At 21.1% G+C, this 16,693-nt stretch overlaps 7 protein-coding genes across 7 annotated transcripts; 4 read left to right on the forward strand and 3 right to left on the reverse strand.

Moving 5' to 3' along the window:
- Positions 1 to 1,144: 1,144 nt before the first annotated feature.
- Positions 1,145 to 2,272, forward strand: DDB_G0287241 (hypothetical protein; the record flags this gene model as incomplete). Its single annotated transcript, XM_632243.1, has 2 exons — positions 1,145 to 1,933; positions 2,123 to 2,272. The coding sequence occupies 2 exons, from the start codon at positions 1,145 to 1,147 to the stop codon at positions 2,270 to 2,272; spliced, it is 939 nt and encodes a 312-aa protein (XP_637335.1).
- Positions 2,273 to 2,762: 490 nt separating this feature from the next.
- Positions 2,763 to 3,926, forward strand: DDB_G0287243 (hypothetical protein; the record flags this gene model as incomplete). Its single annotated transcript, XM_632244.1, has 2 exons — positions 2,763 to 2,891; positions 2,979 to 3,926. The coding sequence occupies 2 exons, from the start codon at positions 2,763 to 2,765 to the stop codon at positions 3,924 to 3,926; spliced, it is 1,077 nt and encodes a 358-aa protein (XP_637336.1).
- Positions 3,927 to 4,088: 162 nt separating this feature from the next.
- On the reverse strand, positions 4,089 to 6,245 carry gphn (hypothetical protein; the record flags this gene model as incomplete). Its single annotated transcript, XM_632245.1, has 1 exon — positions 4,089 to 6,245. One exon carries the CDS (start codon positions 6,243 to 6,245, stop codon positions 4,089 to 4,091), a length of 2,157 nt encoding a protein of 718 aa, XP_637337.1.
- Positions 6,246 to 6,904: 659 nt separating this feature from the next.
- On the forward strand, positions 6,905 to 7,229 carry DDB_G0287263 (hypothetical protein; the record flags this gene model as incomplete). The annotated part of the gene is made up of 2 exons (XM_632246.1): positions 6,905 to 6,908; positions 7,021 to 7,229. The coding sequence occupies 2 exons, from the start codon at positions 6,905 to 6,907 to the stop codon at positions 7,227 to 7,229; spliced, it is 213 nt and encodes a 70-aa protein (XP_637338.1).
- A 254-nt stretch (positions 7,230 to 7,483) lies between these two features.
- On the reverse strand, positions 7,484 to 9,506 carry DDB_G0287265 (hypothetical protein; the record flags this gene model as incomplete). The annotated part of the gene is made up of 2 exons (XM_632247.1): positions 7,484 to 8,422; positions 8,976 to 9,506. The coding sequence occupies 2 exons, from the start codon at positions 9,504 to 9,506 to the stop codon at positions 7,484 to 7,486; spliced, it is 1,470 nt and encodes a 489-aa protein (XP_637339.1).
- Positions 9,507 to 10,012: 506 nt separating this feature from the next.
- On the reverse strand, positions 10,013 to 12,199 carry DDB_G0287267 (hypothetical protein; the record flags this gene model as incomplete). Its single annotated transcript, XM_632248.1, has 1 exon — positions 10,013 to 12,199. One exon carries the CDS (start codon positions 12,197 to 12,199, stop codon positions 10,013 to 10,015), a length of 2,187 nt encoding a protein of 728 aa, XP_637340.1.
- Positions 12,200 to 15,219: 3,020 nt separating this feature from the next.
- Positions 15,220 to 16,555, forward strand: wdr5 (WD40 repeat-containing protein; the record flags this gene model as incomplete). Its single annotated transcript, XM_632210.1, has 4 exons — positions 15,220 to 15,412; positions 15,507 to 15,670; positions 15,790 to 16,019; positions 16,135 to 16,555. 4 exons carry the CDS (start codon positions 15,220 to 15,222, stop codon positions 16,553 to 16,555), a joined length of 1,008 nt encoding a protein of 335 aa, XP_637302.1.
- Positions 16,556 to 16,693: the final 138 nt, after the last annotated feature.

A 16,693-nucleotide genomic window follows, 5' to 3' on the forward strand; every position in this document is an offset into this window, starting at 1 on the left:
TGAAAAGGCACAATAAGGTGGTGAAATATCTTGTTTTGAGGTGTTCACTATATCTTTGAAAATTGTAAAAAAATTTAAAAAAAATAAAAAAAAAAAATAAAAAAATTAAAAAAAAATAAAAAAAATTTAATTTCAAATATTGATATGGTAGACCACAAAAAAAATAAAAAAAAAAAAAAATATAAAAAAAAATAAAAAAAAAAAATAAAAAAAAAAAATAATTGAAAAAAAAAAAAAAAAAATCAAATAAATAATTTAAATTTAATTTAATAAACAGTTCAATAAAAATAGTAATTTAAGATTATTTATTATATTAAAATCTTCTTTTTCCTTTAATTTTTTATTTTATTATTTTTCACAGATTTTATTATAAATAATAATAAATTGTTATCTAAAATAAGTGAAAAGAAGAAAGTAGAAATACTTTTTAAATTAATATTAATCTTTATTATCTAATCATTTACTTTTTTATATAAATTTAGAATCCCATAATGATCATTGGTCAGGTTTTTTTTTTTTTTTTTTTTTTTAAGATTTTAATATTGGTTTAAACATTTTCAAAAAAAAAAAAAAAAAAAAAAAAAAAAAAAAGGAATTTTTATAATATTATGGTCGATTTTGAATTCTATCAAAGGACATCTTTCGGTAAAGAAAATATCATTTGATATAAAAAAACCTCTTTATCATATTTTAATCCATAAAAAGAGATTTTTTTTTAAAATCTAATAATTTCCCTAAACTTTTTTTTCAAAAAAAAAAATATTAAATTAAATTTTGTTCCCTTAACTTTTTGAAAAAAAAAAAAAACAAAAAAAAAAAAATAAAAATTTCCATTCCAAACCAAAAAGGTTTTTTTTTTTTTTTTTTTTTTTTTTTTTCTCCAAACAATGTTTCATATTTTCATTTTTTTTATTTTCATTTTTTTTTTTTTTATTAAAAAGAGTAACAATATGGTAAAAAAAAAAGATTTCCTTTAAAATTTTAAACTATTTAAAAAAAAAAAAATCATTTTCTTAACCACAAGGATTATTAATAATTAACCAATAAAAATAAATAAAAATAAAAAATAAAAACAAATAGAATCAAAGTACTATAATTTTATAAAAATAAAAATAAAAATAATAATAAATAATAATAAATAAAAATGGATTTTAAAAATAATAATAACAGTAATAATGATTATGATTTTTCATTATTAATTTTAAAAGATAAAAAAGTGAATATTGAATTAGAATGGCCATTTCAAGTGAATAAAATATCAGATGCTTATAAGAATAAAAAAATTGATAGAGAAACTTTAATAAAACATTTAAATATTTTAGTTGGTGATAAAACTGATTATTATTTAAAGATAATTGAAGAAAATCCTGAAGTTTCTTCACTACCAATAGATTTTAATTTACAAGCTACTCTATCAAGAACTCAAGAATTATTTGATGAATATCAAAAAACAATTCAACTTTTACAAATTCAAAATAAACAACAACAACAACAGCAACAGCAACAACAACAACAACAGCAACAACAACAACAAAATCAAAAACAAAATAATCAACAAAAAAATCAACAAAATAAATCTACAACAACAACATCATCATCAAAAATATCGACAAATTCACCAAATATAAATCAAAATGATTTATGTTGTAAATGTAAATCAATTTTTGGTAAAGAAGTTTATCAATTCAATTTATTTGAATATTTAGGAAAATATAGTAATGATCATAAAATGACTGATTATTGCACTGAAGCATGCTGTTTTCATATTGTTAAAAAGTATCAAGAAGTTATTGAATATGCAAATAACAGAATATTCTTTTATAAATCTTTAAAAACTGAAAATGGATGTTACAATGGTTGTAATGTTGGATTTGTTGAATTTTATCAATATATAAATTGTTTAATTCCTTCAATTGCTCCATTATTTAAAAAGGTATTATTTAAAATAATAATTTTATTTTTTAATAATAATAAAAAAAAAAAAAAAAAAAAAAACCACTATATTAATTCTATTTTACTTTTTTTTTTTTTTTTCCATTTTCTTTTTTTTTTTTTTTTTTTTTTTTTTTTTTTCCATCCAAATTTAAAAATAAAATAATAAAATTATTTAATTAAAATAAAGGTTGAAGATTCTATTAAATTTAAAATAAGAAATAAAAAATTAACAATTAATAAAGAAACTACAAATAATCAATCACTTTATGGTTTGTATTGGTCTACAAATAATATGATATCTTATGAAATCAATTCAAATACTCCCATTGAAGAATAAATATTATATATATATTGATATACCAAAAAAATGTAAATAATTAAGTAAAATAAATGTAAATAAGATTTGTATACATCATGTTTATTATTTTTAATAATTTTGAGTTTTAACGATATAAATTATTATCAGTAAGGGTGGTTTATTTATATTTTTTTCTTTTTTTTTATTCCAATGTTTATAAAAAATTAAATAATTAAAAAGAGTTTAAAAAAAAAAAATAATAATTTTCCAAGGAAATAAAAAAACAATAACAATGAAAATTTATTTAAAAAAAAAAAAAAAAATAAGGCGATCATCATAATTTGAATTGTTTTAATTTCTTTTTTTAATAATTTTTAATTTTTATTTTTAATTTTTATTTTTAATTTTTTTTTTTTTTTTTCAACTTTTTTTTTTTTAATCTTCAACTTTTTTTTTTTTTTTTTTTTTTTAATTTTTCATTTTCACAAATTATTCACAAAATAGAAATCATAATAGAAAAAAAAAAAAGATGTCGACTTTAGAATCGCAACAACAAAATCTTTCAGCATTACAAAGATTAGATAGTAAGATATGTGGTGTTTTAGGAACATCAACACATGTAACTGCCTATAAATTTGATGAATCTGTTAAACAATGGGTAATTTATTTATTTTTTTATTAATATTTTTAATTATATATATAAATAATAATACTAACATTTAAGGATTTATATAAAAATTTTTAGTTTAGAAAAGATATAGAAGGTTCATTATTTATAGTGAACACAACAGAATATCCATATTGTAAATTAATTGTAATGAATAGATTAAGCACAAAGAATTTAGTAGAAGAGATTAATGAAAAGATTGTTATTAGAATTCAAGGTCAATATTTAATATATAAAAATAAAAGTGGTGAAATCAATGGTATTTGGTTTTATGAAGTAACTGATCAAGAAAAGATTTATAATTTATTAAAAGATCTTCAAAGGAATCCACCACAACCACCACAAATACAACAACAACCACAACCACAACAACCACAACAACAACAACAACAACAACAACAACAACAACCACCACAACCACAACAACAACCACCACAACAAATGCAACAACAACCTCCAGGTACTATGTCACCACAAGGTATGATACCACCTCCAGGTTTTATAATTCCACAAGGTGGTATACCTCCTCATCCACAATTTATGCCTCAATCTCATGTTTATCCATATATGATGCAACCACAACAAATTCAACCAAATTATAATAATAATAGTAGTAATAATAATAATAATAATAATAATAGTAGTAATAATAACAGTAGTAATAATAATAATAGTAATCCACCAACACCAAACAAACAAAATATAAATGATACACCAATTACGCCAAATACAATAATAAATCAAATTCAACAAAATTCAACCCAATCAAACAATAGTAATAATATCAATAATAATAATAATAGTAATAATATCAATAATAATAGCAAAACTACTCCATATTCAACCACTCCACAACAATTATCACCAACAATTAAAAAAGAAGTACCACTATTATCAGTATTAATGAATTCAGTTGTAGTTAAAGAGAATACAATAACAAAAGATCAAATTAGAGAAACCTTAAAAAGATTAGTGAATGATGAAAACTTTATTGATTTAGTTTATAACTCTTACATTAATGAATAAATTTGTAATTGTTTTTTAAATAACCAAATAAAATAAAATAGAATAAAAATAAATTAATGATTTCATCAAAAAAAAAAAAAAAAAAAAAAAAAAAAAAAAGATTTAGAATATTCATTCTTATTATTAATATTATTGTTATTTTATTTTAATTTTTTTAATTTTTTAATTATTTATTGGACCAATTAAAATTGCTTTTACCATTGAACCTTTTTCTAAATGACCATGTTTTTGAGGTAATACTAATAAAGCATTTGCTTGTTTTAAACTTAGTAAACGACAAGATGCTTGTGAACCAGTACTTTTTGAGACAAAACAATGCTCTTGGAAATCCCATTCTATAGTACAACGATGATATTCTGGTCTTTCATGATCCAATTGAATTCTATCCAATAGTTTAACTTCAACACATGGTAAATTCAATTGTGAACCATTATTTTTAATTCCAAATCCACCTAATTTACGAAGTGCAGGTACGACGAATAAATAAAATGTTACAACTGTACTAACTGGATTACCTGGTAATGAAAATACTAAAGTTGTTTTCTTCTTCTTCTCCTCCTCTTGATTATTATTATCGGTAGTAGTGGTGGTTATAGTTGAAAATGTTAAAGGTTTACCAGGTTTCATATTTACTCTACCAAAATGAACGGTACCAATTTTTTCTAATAATGGTTTAACTAAATCTAAATGACCCATTGAAACACCACCACTTGTAATGATGATATCAGATTTCTTTGAGCAATCTAATAGAGTGTCTTTTAAATTCTCCAATTTATCAGGTATAATACCAACGAGGTTAATATTATCTCTTGAACAACATTCACCGAAATGATTTGAAATCTCTTGAAGAATAGTTGCTAAAGTTGGTGAATTACTATCTCTAATGATACCACTCTTCATTGAATCACTCTTACTTTGATAATCTGTTAATTCATCACCAGTTGAAATGATTGAAATACTTGGTAACTTTGGACAATGAACCCATTGAATACCAAGTGTTGCCAATAAACCAATCTCTGCACAACCAATTTTATCACCTTTATTCAATACAATCGTACCAGATGCTATATCACTACCAATCTCTCTAATGTCTTGACCAGGTTTACATGTTACTTCAATACTAACCATATTTTCACCAATCATCTCTGTTTCTTCAATCATTACAACTGAATCATAACCATCTGGTATCTTTGCACCAGTAGTAATACGTACACAATATTTTTCATTATCATCATCATTAATAGAATTAGTTGGTTGTTGTGGTTGTGGTGGTATTAAATTTTCACCAGTATTACCAGCAACTGAATCACCTAATAATCTATATTTACCAATACCATCTTTTGATCTAATTGCATAACCATCCTTTATTGATGCTCTAAAATTTGGAAATGGTTCAACTGATGATATATCTTCACCTAAAATTCTACCTAATGATTTTGTAATTTCAACTTTTTCTAATTCATTATTAATATTATCACATTGTTCTAATATTATTTTAATAGCTTCATCAACTGGTGTCATATTATAACTTGAGCCTCTTTTACCTGATCCACCACATGAATGATGATGATGATGATGATGATTATGACTATTATTATTATTATTATTATTATTATTATTATTATTATTATTATTATTATTTTGATTATTTTGATTAATAATTAAATTTGAATCAATTTGTGAATTTTTAATATAATCTTTTGATCTATGAGATTCTGGTAATGATGATTTTGGTTTTGAATTAATTAAACCAATTGCATGAGGAATTGCAGGTAAAACAACACCTAAATTTTCACGAATTGCTTTAACACTACCAGGTAGAGTGATGATAAGAGTTTGGTCACGAATACCTGCTATTGGACGTGATAACATTGCATGTGGTGTAATATCTAAACTTGTTTTTAACATTGCAATTTCAATACCTTTAGTTCTACGATTTAATAATGGTTTAATTGCTTCTGGTGTAACATCACGTGGTGTAAATCCTGTACCACCAGTAGTGAGAATTAATTTATATTTTAAATGAGTCCATTGAGTTATCATTTGTTGAATATGTTCAATTTCGTCTGGTACAACTTTATAAACTGTAATAACATTGATTGAACAACTCTCTCCCATCATTTGTTTCAATTGATTCTTTATGATTGCAACAATCTCTGGTCCTGATTGATCAATTGCAATACCTTGACTAACTCTATCACTTGTTGTTAAAACACCAACTATCCATTCTTCTTCTTTTTTACCACTCTCTTTTTCATTCAATTGTGCTGCTGTTGGTGAATTAGTTATATTTCTTTCGGTTGTTAATGTATTTGACATTTTATTATTATTATTATTATTATTATTATTATTATTATTATTATTATTATTATTTCCTTTTTTAGTGTTATTGTTTTCACTGTTATTTACACTCTCACCCTTATTATTATAATTATTATTATTATTAACAGTATCAGTACTTTTTTGACCCCCAAGTTGATTATTACTACTCTCTTTTGTGTTTATATTTTCCCAAAAAGAAAACATTCGGTATCCAAATCTGTGAAATTAAGAAAAAAATTTTAATTAAAAAAAAAAAAAAAAAATAAAAAAAAAAATAAAAAAAAAAAAAAATAAATAAAAAAAGTAATTATCCAAAAAAAAAATATTTAAAAATAAACAAAAAATTTATAAATTTGGTCAATTGATTAAATCTATTATACACCCATTTGCAAATTAATTTGGTGATATTATTATTTAAATATATTAAATTATTATTTTTTTTATTTTATTTTATTTTTTTTTATTTTTTTATTTTTGATAATTTTAAAAAAAAAAAAAAATATTTTATTCAAATCCAAATTTCTTTTTATTATTTTATATTTTTTTAAATTAAAAATTAAACAATTAAACTTTATATAAACAAATATTTTTTAAATTTTTTAAAATAATAAAAAATATAAAATATAAAACAATAGAAATAAATAAAATAATTAAAAATGGGTAATTATTATTTTTTTTTTATTTTTTTTATTATTTTAAAAAACAAATAATTTTTATATTAATTTTTTAAAAATTTATAAAAAAAAAAAATATATTATTATTATTATTATAGAACTATTAAATAAAAGCATATCTGTAGTGAAGAATGTAGTGTGTAACTTTTTATTTGAAAAAATTAAAATTGATGAAAATATCAATATTGATGGAATTGACAGTGGCCCGGGAATGTCAAAAAGGTTAACTACCTCAACAAATATCAATGTAGTTTTGGTTTTAATTATTGCATTAATAATTTTCATTTTAATGTTAGATGGGGTGTAACTTTTATTTTAAAAGAAAATGATATTTTCAATTTGCCATCAACAAATCTCTTCTTATTCAATTTATTAAAATTAAATAATCTAAAAAAAAAAAATAAAAAAATAAAAAATAAAATTAAATAAAATAGTCTTTTTAAAATTTTAGAATTTTATTTTTATAAATCTTTTTTTTTATTATTATTTTAATTTATTGATTAATATTTTTATTTTATTTATTATTTTTTTTTTTTTTATTATTATTATTATTATTATTATCTAAGAATTTCTAATTGAGTATTCTTGTAAGGAATTTCTTTTTATTTTTCCAGAAGAGAAAATACTTTTAATAAAACTATTATTTGATTTGACTAATGTTGGATCATCATTTTCTTGATTGTTACTTTTAGATGATAATGTTGGTGATGGTATTAAAATTGGTGATGATATTGATCTTCCAGATTCTGAAACCAATGAAGTTTTAATTTCATTTCTACCAATTGGTGATGATGATGAAGATGATGAAGAAGAAGTTATTATAATTGGTGATAGATTTAGATTATTTTGTAAATCTAAATCATTTTGAATCGATGTAAAATTATTATTATTATTATTATTATTATTATTATTATTATTATTATTATTATTATTATTATTATTATTATTATTATTATTATTATTATTATTATAATTATTATTATTATTATTAATATTTAAATCTTCGCCATTATCTTCACCATTCTCATCATCATCATTATCATTATCATTATCATTATCATTATCATTATCATTATCATTATCATCATCATTATCATTATCATTATCATTATCATTATTAATAATATTATCATCAAGTTGATTATCAATTTCTTCATCAAAATCAAAACTCTTATATTGATTATGATCTCTCCAATTTCCGATATATTTATTTTTTGATAAAATTGAATATCCATCATCTTGGTCATAAAATTCATTTATCTCTCTAAATGGTGGAATTTCTATTGTATGTTCAAATTTTTGTGGTTCAATTGAAAATAGATATTTTTTGAATTTAGCACTATTATCATCATCACTACTACCATTATCATTATTTGTTGATGAATCTATTTTTGGTGGTGGTAGTGAAGAAACTGATTTGGGTGTTGGTTTGGTTGGTTTTGACTTTTTTTTATCATTTTTTATTCCTTTTTTTTTATTCTTTTCTTTTAGTTGATGTTGCTATTATTTATTATGTTATAATTATTATTTTAATGTTAGTAGACTAAAAAAAATAAAAAATAAAAAAATAATCTTCCTATCCTCATTTTTATTATGTCATTATTATTTTTTTTTTTTTTTTTATAAATTTAAATAAAATTTTATATTATTAAATGAATCTTTATTTGTTTCTTTTTATTATTTTTATTCTTTTTTTTTTTTCTTATACACAATTTATTATAATATATGGTTGGAAGGGTATAAAAAAAAAAAAAATAACAACAAAATTTATTTAAGAAAATAAAAAAATTAATTTTCCTTTTTCTAATACTGTATTATATTTTTTTTTTAAAAAAAAAATATATGGATAAAAATAATAATTATATGATTATATTATATATGAATTATATGATTATATTATATATGAATATATAAGGTTTGAAATTATTAATATGAATTTAAAATTATTTGTGTCAAAGAGGATGGAAATAGAAAAATATATAGATAAATAATAATAATAATAATAATAATAATAAATATTTTAAATATTTTTTTTTAATTAATTTATACTTACAACTTTCTTTTTTGAAGTTGATGAAATTGGTGTCATTTTATTTTTACCATCAACACTATCATGTTTCATTAATTTACTTGGTTTCTTTGGTTTATTTTTTTTATTATTTACTTGATCATCACTTGAATCATCATCTTCAGCATCATCATCTTCATCATCTTCACTAAAATTTTCAACATCAGAAAACGAAGAGACTTGATTCCTATTGATTTTTTCATACTCTTTCTTTAAAATATTATTTATACTATAATCTAAACTACCATCCATATTATCACTACTACTACCACCACCCATACCACCATCATGGATATTACTACTATTATTATTATTAAAACCATTGCTTGTTTGCTTTTTTTGTGCATCTTTTTGTTGTTTAACTGATTGATTTGATTGTTGAACTAATAAATTTATATTCTTTGGTGTTAACTTTTTTTCTTTTTTCTTTGAACCACTCTTTTTTTCAAAACTTGACATATCAATTGGTTGAATCGAGCCATCGGACTGAACTATGCCACCATGTTCTTCAATCATCTATTAATTTATTTATTTAATTATTAAAAAATTAAAAAATAATATGTGATTAAAAAAATTAAAAATTAAAAAAAAAATAAAAAAAAAAAAGTAATAAGAAAAATAAAAAAAAAATAATTAAATTAATAAATAATAATTTAATTAATAATAAAAAATAAAAACAAAAAAAAAAAGAACAAAATTAAAAAATAAAATAACTGTAGGTTAGTATTTGTTTTCTTACATTTTTTTTTTTTTTCACTCTAAAATATATTTTGTTTTTTGTTTTTTGTTTTTTTTTTTTTTTTTTTTTTTTTTTTTTTTAAAAAAGGTACATATTATATAAATAATTTATTATTATTATTATGATTATTATTACTATTGTTATTGTCATTATTATTATTATTATTATTATTATTATTATTTTATTATTATTATTATTATTATTATTATTTATTATTATTATTATTTATTATTATTATTATTTATTATTATTATTATGGTTATGGTTATGGTTATGGTTATGGTTAAGTCTTTACCCTTTTTCTTTTACAAGCTGCACAAATACATGTATTTAAACAAAATGGACATTCCCATGATGGACCATCCTTTAGAATGTTGACTTCTCTGTTGTAATGTTTTAAGAGACAAGTTGAGCAAAATCTTTTGTTACATTTTGGTTTTCCTAATTCTTGAGCTTGACATTGAATATATTGATATTTAAGTGCTTTACATTGATGACACCATCTACCACCATCATCAAAATCTTTCTTTCTTTTCTTTTTCTTTTGTGGGTCATCATCTCTACCATCATCACTAAAATTATTATTATTTTTATCACTATTACTATTGTTATTGTTATTATTATTATTACTACTATTATTACTATTAATTACATTATTTATATTATGATTTATATTATGATTTATATTATGATTTATATTATTGTTATTATTATTATTATTATTATTATTATTATTATTATTATTATTATTGTTTATATTATTATTATTATTATTACTACTATTATTAACAGTATGATTATTATTTAAATTATTAATTGGAATTGAAGGTGAAATACTATGTTTATTTGGACTTTGACTGAAACCACCATTTGGTGATTGTGACATATTTAATTTTGGTGAAGGTAGATGAATTTGATGTTGATGATGTTGATGTTGATTTAATTGATGTTGAATATGAGTATTAATGGTTTGTGGTGGTGTACTGTTATTTGAATTATATGAAAACATAATATTATTTGAAGTTTGGAAAGAATCCTCGGAATCATCAGTCATATGAATATCTTTGATGGTTTCAATTTCAATCTCTGGTGATGATGGTGGTGAAGAGTTTGGAGATGATGAACTTGAAGATGATAAAACATGTTCATCCTCTTCAATCTCATCATCTGATTCTTGAGTAGTACCACGATGATGGTGATGGTGATGGTGATGATGATGATGATGACTACTATTACTACTATTACTATTATTATTATTAATACCACCACCACTTCCACTATTATTACTACCACCAGCTCCATTGTTATTGCTACTATTACTATTACGACCTCTTGGTGATCGATTCATTGAATGAAGTGTACTTGAAACTGATGAAATGGTTTGAAATGAAAATCTATCATCTTTATTTTTATCTTTTGTAATTGGTTCTGCTGTTGTAATTATAGTTCCATCCTGTTGTGCTGCCTGTAATTGTTGTTGCTGTTGTTGCTGTAATTGCTGTTGTTGCTGTAATTGTTGTTGTTGCTGTAATTGTTGTTGTTGCTGTTGTTGTTGTAACTGTTGTTGTTGCTGTAATTGTTGTTGTTGTTGTTGTTGTTGTTGTTGTTGTTGTTGTTGTTGTTGTTGTTGTTGTTGTTGTTGTTGTTGTTGTTGTTGTTGTTGTTGTTGTTGTTGTTGTTGTTGCTGTTGTTGATGAATTTGATGTTGAGTATTTTGATGAAAAGTCATATGATTATGTAAAGAATGTACACTATTTGGAGGTGATTGATTATTGAAAAATGGAGGTCTATAACCTCTTGGTGAATTTAAAGAAGTGTTTGTTGGTGAGGTTGAAATTGGAGAAGTGGTTGATGGTTTAAGTATGGAATTGATACCTCCTTGTACCAAGGTGCCATCATCCATTATAATATTATTACCATCATCTTTGCTACTGATACCACCACGTGGGGTATGTGGTAACAATGGATGCGGTAAAAGGTGTTGTGGTGATTTACCATACATTGAATTACCAAAGTCAAAGAATAAACGAGTTGGTGAATTATTGAAATGATTATCCAAAAATGGGTTATTAAAACTACCAGATGTTGGTGTAGTTCCAGTTGGTGTTGTCCCGAAAATGGGTGTATTTTTTACAAATGATGGTGAATCAAACACTGAAGAATTTACAAACATTGACATTGGTGATGACTCTACATTACTATTACCACCAAAACCACCACCGCCACCACCACCTCCCATTATTTTATTCAAAGGTTTATTTGGTGCTGGTATAGTCATTCGGTTTGTATTATGAGTGGTACCTCCACTAATACCACCACTTCTTTGTCTATTGCCAAAATTACTATTACTTGTAATACCACCACTATCTGGTGAAATTGGTGACATAAAATCATCGACCATCGGTGATGACGGCGTAGAATGGTTATTATTATTATTATTATTACTATTATTATTATTATTATTAGACATTTAATATTATTTTTATTATTATTTTTATTTTCCTATTTATTAAAAAAAAAAAAAAAATTAGAATTAATGTTTATTTTTTTTTTTTTTTTCAAAAGTAAAAAGAAAGAAAATATAAGTGGGTATTGAAAAAAAAAAAAAAAAAATTTATTGTTTTGGAAAAAAGACAAATTGAGAGAGTATTAAAAAGGGTGTGGGTGGGGAAAAAAAAAAAAAAAAAAAAGTGTTAAAGGAGGTGTGAATTTCTTTGTGAAAAAAAAAAAAAAAATGGATGTTTTGGATCAAATGAAAAAATGTTAACTTGCTTTTTTTTCTTATATTTCTTTTTTTTTTGTCTACTTGTTTTTTTTATTATTTCTGCTTTTGCAACAGATTACCACAACATTTATTAAACAAAGTATTTTATAAAAAAAAAAAAAAAAAAAAAAAAAAATGGAAAAAAAAAAAATTTTAAAATTAAAAAAAAAAAAAAAATAAATAAAATTAAAAAAAAAATTATATTGAAATTTTCAAACGAGTGTAGTTTAATATAAAATAAAAAAAAAAAATAAAAAAAAATTAAATTTTTTTAATAGATATTTACCCTAGTGCTTTTTTTCTTTATTTTTTATTTTTTCTTTATAAAAATTTTTTTTTTTCTTGCTTTGAATGATAAAATGATGGTACAAGTACTTTTACTTTTAATATTAACTTATTATTTTAAAATTGTTGTTTGAGATTATTTTTTTTTTTTACTTTATTGTTTTTTTTATTTTTTTTTTTTTTTTTTATATTATTAATTTAATAAATTTTATTACTATAGTATATTTTTATTTTTTTTTTATTTTATTAATTTAATAAATTTTTTTATATTAATATACATAAATTTGGGTGTAGAAATTATAAATGTACAATTAAAAAATCAAAAAAACAACTAAATAAAGAAAACAAAAGAAATAAACAAATTAACAAGAAAAAAATAGAATCAAATGTTGTTTGCAAAAAAAAATAAAAAAATAAAATAGAAAAAAAAAAAAAAAAAAAAAAAAAAAAAAAAAAAAAAAAAAAAAAAAAAAAAAAACTTTCGTGCTGAATGCGAAAGTGGAAGCAGTTGGAAAAAAAAAAACTAAAAAAAAACTAAAAAAAAAATAAAAAAATAAAAAAAATAAAATGTATAACTGCTAAAAAAAAAAAAAAAAATATATTGGACCAACTAATGGGGAACCAAAAAAAAAAAAAAAAAAAAAAAAAAAATAAATAAAAATAAAATATGAAAATAATAACTTTTTTTTTTTTTTTTTACTAATTTATTTGATCATTTATTTACAATTACTTTTTTCTTTTCTTTTGTACTGATTCATTATCTAATTCTTAAATTTGGTTTGTTTAAAAAAAAAAAAAAAAAAAAATTTTAAAAGGTTAGAAAGATATTTTTTTTTTTTTTTTTTTTTTTTTTTTTTTTTTTTTCCTAAAAAAAAAAAAATTATTTTTTTTAAAAAAAGGGGGGTGGTTAATATTTTTTTAAAAAGTTTTAAAAAAAATTTTGGGGGGGGGTAAATAAAACAAATTTAAAAATTTTTTTTTTTCCCAAATTTAAATTTAAAATTAAAAAAAAAAAAAAAAAAAAAACCCTTCAAAATTTTTGGAAAAAAAAAAAAAAAAAAAACCCCTCCCCCTTTTTTTTTTTGTTTTATGGGAATTTCCCTTTGGAAAATTTTTAAATTAAAAAAAATGGGGGGGGGGTTCTCCCCAAAATTTTTTTTTTAAAAAAAAAAAAAAAATGGGGGGGGTAATTTTTTTAAATTTTNAAAAAAAAAAAAAAAAAAAAAATTGTTTCCCCCCTTATTTTGTTTTCCAAGGAAGAAAATGGGGGAAAACCCCCTGGGTTGGGAAAAACCCAAAAAAAGAATTTTAAATTTTTTTTTTTTTTTTTTTTTTAAAAAAAAGGGGGGAAAAAGGAAAAAATTTGGAATTTTTTTAAAAAGGGAAAAAAATTTTTTTTTTTCAAAAAAAAATTTAAATTTTTATTTTCCCCCCCAAAAAAAAAAAAAAAAAAAAAAAAAAAAAAAAAAAAAAAAAAAAAAAAAAAAAAAAAAAAAACTTACTAAAAAATAATGAATTTAAAGCATATGCAACAGTGATATTTAATTTAGCATTTTCAATTGGAGTTAATGATGCTTGGTGTTCTTTTAATGGTACTTTAAAAAATGGTTCCAATTGTGATTCTAATTTATCTAATACATTTTCAAAATTTGTTATATCTTGTTTGATATCAGCTGGTAAATCTGATGACATTTTTATAGTGTGGATGGTATTTTTATTTTAAAATATATATTATTTACGATTAAAATTTTTTTTTTTTTTATTTTGTTTTTGTTTTTGTTTTTGTTTTTGAATTGTTATTTTTTATTTTTTTTATTTTATATTTCTTTTGGTTCAGTTATTTTGTTTTTTTTTTTTTTTCCCAACGACACTCGTATCTTTTTTTTCTTATGTTTAAGATTGTTGGAAGTGATAAAAAACTTTTTTCGTTTTTTCAAAAATAAAAATAAAAAAAAAAAAAAAAAAAAAAAAAATTTGTTCGTTATTTTTTTTTTTTTGCGAAATTATTCTTTTAAATATTTAAAAACAATTTTTTATTTTTTCTTTTTTCTTTTTTCTTTTTTTTGATTTGAAAGATTGATATTATCCACCAAATATTAAAAGAAATTTTTTTAAAAAAGGGCAGGGGTGATTTATTTTTAAACAATCTTTTAAACAAATAAAAAAAAAAAATATAATATTTAAAAATAAACAATATTCATACCACCCGATAATTTCAAAAAAAAAAAAAAAAAAAAAAAATAAAAATTTTAAAAAAATAAAAATAAAATTTAATTTAAAAAACTTTTTTTTTTTTTTTTTTACCAACACACACCCTATCTTTTAAACGATTTAATCACACACACACACTCACAAAACCCTCTCCCCACACACACATACACGCCAACACACACACGACACTCGAAAATTTACAAAATAGATATTAAACCAAATCAACAAAGATGGAAAGTGGACCAGCATCAATGAGCTCATCATCATCATATCTATATCAAGAGCAACAGCAACAACAACCTCAACAAACTGAATCAATACCACAAACACCAAATTATATATTAAAATATACATTAAAGGGTCATTTAAAATCAATATCATCAGTTAAATTCTCGCCCGATGGTAAATGGTTAGCAAGTGCATGTAAGTTTTTTTTTTTTTTTTTTAAAAAAAACTTAAAATTTTAATATTAACATATCTTCTTTATTTTTATTTTTATTTTTTTGAAATATTATAGCTGCAGATAAAACTATAAAAATTTGGGGAGCATATGATGGTAAATTTGAAAGAACTTTAGAAGGTCATAAAGAAGGTATATCAGATATAGCATGGTCACAAGATTCAAAATTAATTTGTTCAGCTTCTGATGATAAAACTATTAAAATTTGGGATGTAGAATCAGTATGTATATTTATTTAGAAACACACACACACACACACTCTTTAATACATTTTAAACACATTAATCTCACTTTTTTTTTTAATTTTCTAATTTTTTAATTTTTTAATTTAATTATTTAGGGAAAAATGGTAAAAACCTTAAAAGGTCATAAAGAATATGTATTTGGAGTTTCATTTAATCCACAATCAAATTTAATAGTAAGTGGATCATTTGATGAAAATGTAAGAATATGGGATGTAAATACAGGTGAATGTACAAAAATGATTTCAGCTCATTCAGACCCAGTAACTGGTGTTCATTTTAATAGAGATGGTACTTTAGTAGTATCTGGTAGTTATGATGGAACTGTGTAAGTTTTTCACCAATTTAAATCGCTGCTGCATATTTAATATTAATATTAGTATTATAATTATTATAATTATAATTATAATTATTATTATTATTATTATTTACAATATTTATAGGAGAATATGGGATACAACAACAGGTCAATTATTAAATACGATTTCAACAGAGGATGGTAAAGAAGTATCATTTGTAAAGTTTTCACCTAATGGTAAATTTGTATTAGCAGGTACATTAGATAATACTTTAAGATTATGGTCATATAATAATAATAAGAAATGTTTAAAGACATATACTGGTCACAAGAATGAAAAGTATTGTATATTCTCAACATTTTCAGTAACATGTGGTAAATGGATAGTTACAGGTTCAGAAGATAATTTAATTTATATTTATAATTTACAAACAAGAGAAATCGTTCAAACATTAGCTGGTCATGAAGATGTAGTTTTAACTGTTGCATGTCATCCAACTGAAAATATTATTGCTTCTGGTGCCTTAGAAAAGGATAGATCTGTTAAAATTTGGAAACATATGTAAAGAAATTATAAATAATAACAATGATCGAATAATTAAAAATTAAATTAAATAAAAAAAAAAAAACACACCTGTACAAAGTAAATTATAAATTATTATTATTATTATTTTTTTATTTTATTTAATTCATATTACAAATAA

Source organism: Dictyostelium discoideum (genome assembly GCF_000004695.1).
Source record: "Dictyostelium discoideum AX4 chromosome 5 chromosome, whole genome shotgun sequence".
Taxonomy (NCBI): domain Eukaryota; phylum Evosea; class Eumycetozoa; order Dictyosteliales; family Dictyosteliaceae; genus Dictyostelium; species Dictyostelium discoideum.